This window comes from Volvox carteri (genome assembly GCF_000143455.1).
Source record: "Volvox carteri f. nagariensis unplaced genomic scaffold VOLCAscaffold_67, whole genome shotgun sequence".
Taxonomy (NCBI): Eukaryota; Viridiplantae; Chlorophyta; class Chlorophyceae; order Chlamydomonadales; family Volvocaceae; genus Volvox; species Volvox carteri.
In genome coordinates, this window is record NW_003307610.1 from 785,469 (window position 1) to 786,388 (window position 920).

A 920-nucleotide genomic window follows, 5' to 3' on the forward strand; every position below is an offset into this window, starting at 1 on the left:
CTGCTGCTGCTGCTGCTGCTGCTGCTCCTGCTGCTGCTGCTGCTGCTGTGGTGATGGCGGTGGTGGCAGCGACGGTTTGGAGGGGCTTGCTGCTGCTAGTCTACTTTCTGCTCCTGCTCCTACTCCTGCTCCTGCTCCTCCGCCTCGATCTTTATCCAGCATTATCTCCTGCTCCTGCTCCTGCTCCTCCTCCACAGCAGTGCTGCTGCTCTCCACCTCTCAGCCTGAAGCTCCTCCTCCTCCTCCTCCTCCTCCTCCTCCTCCTCCTCCTCCTCCTCCTCCTCCTCCTCCTCCTCTTCCTCCTCTTCCCCCTCCCGCCAGCACTCTATAATAATAATAGCACGTGCCGCCTCCTCACGTACGTTTTGCTGTTCCTGCTTCTTCCTGTCCTGCAGCATGCAGAAAAGAACGTTAGGTTATATACATTAAGAAAAAACACATTTTCTTGTTTCAACAATTCAACAATGATTGTTATTATTTATAAAACAAAAGTTGAAGAAAGCTTAATAAATCGTCTCATGCTGCTGTGCTGGACAAGTCGGTTAATAATACACCACGTCAGCGAAGAACCCAAATCGCAACCGCAGTTGCATCAGCCGTGGCTTGAACCCGCGATCACCAATTGCGCATTCGTACTGCAATTTTACTCTTTGTCTTATCACAGACTCACTCACCACTCCGGGCGGAGTAGCCGATGCCTTGGACCGGGCAGCGTTAGAGTATATACTACCTTCTTGTGAATCGCCCTTACTGCAGACGTGTCCTTTCAAGGACGCTAAAGCTGTTTCTTTGTGCTTTTGTTGCGGTCTATTGATTGGTATTTGTCTTGTTCCGTGGCTCGCGCGCATTAGACACATGTCTGCTTCTGCTTCTTCGCGGCTTGTTTTCTACTTGGCGCCTGCTCCATAAATAAAATTTTA

The 920-nt window shown here is 50.3% G+C and overlaps 1 protein-coding gene across 1 annotated transcript; it reads right to left on the bottom strand.

Moving 5' to 3' along the window:
* Positions 1 to 161: 161 nt before the first annotated feature.
* VOLCADRAFT_98078 (uncharacterized protein) lies at positions 162 to 857 on the bottom strand (the record flags this gene model as incomplete). The annotated part of the gene is made up of 2 exons (XM_002956980.1): positions 162 to 389; positions 675 to 857. The coding sequence occupies 2 exons, from the start codon at positions 855 to 857 to the stop codon at positions 162 to 164; spliced, it is 411 nt and encodes a 136-aa protein (XP_002957026.1).
* Positions 858 to 920: the final 63 nt, after the last annotated feature.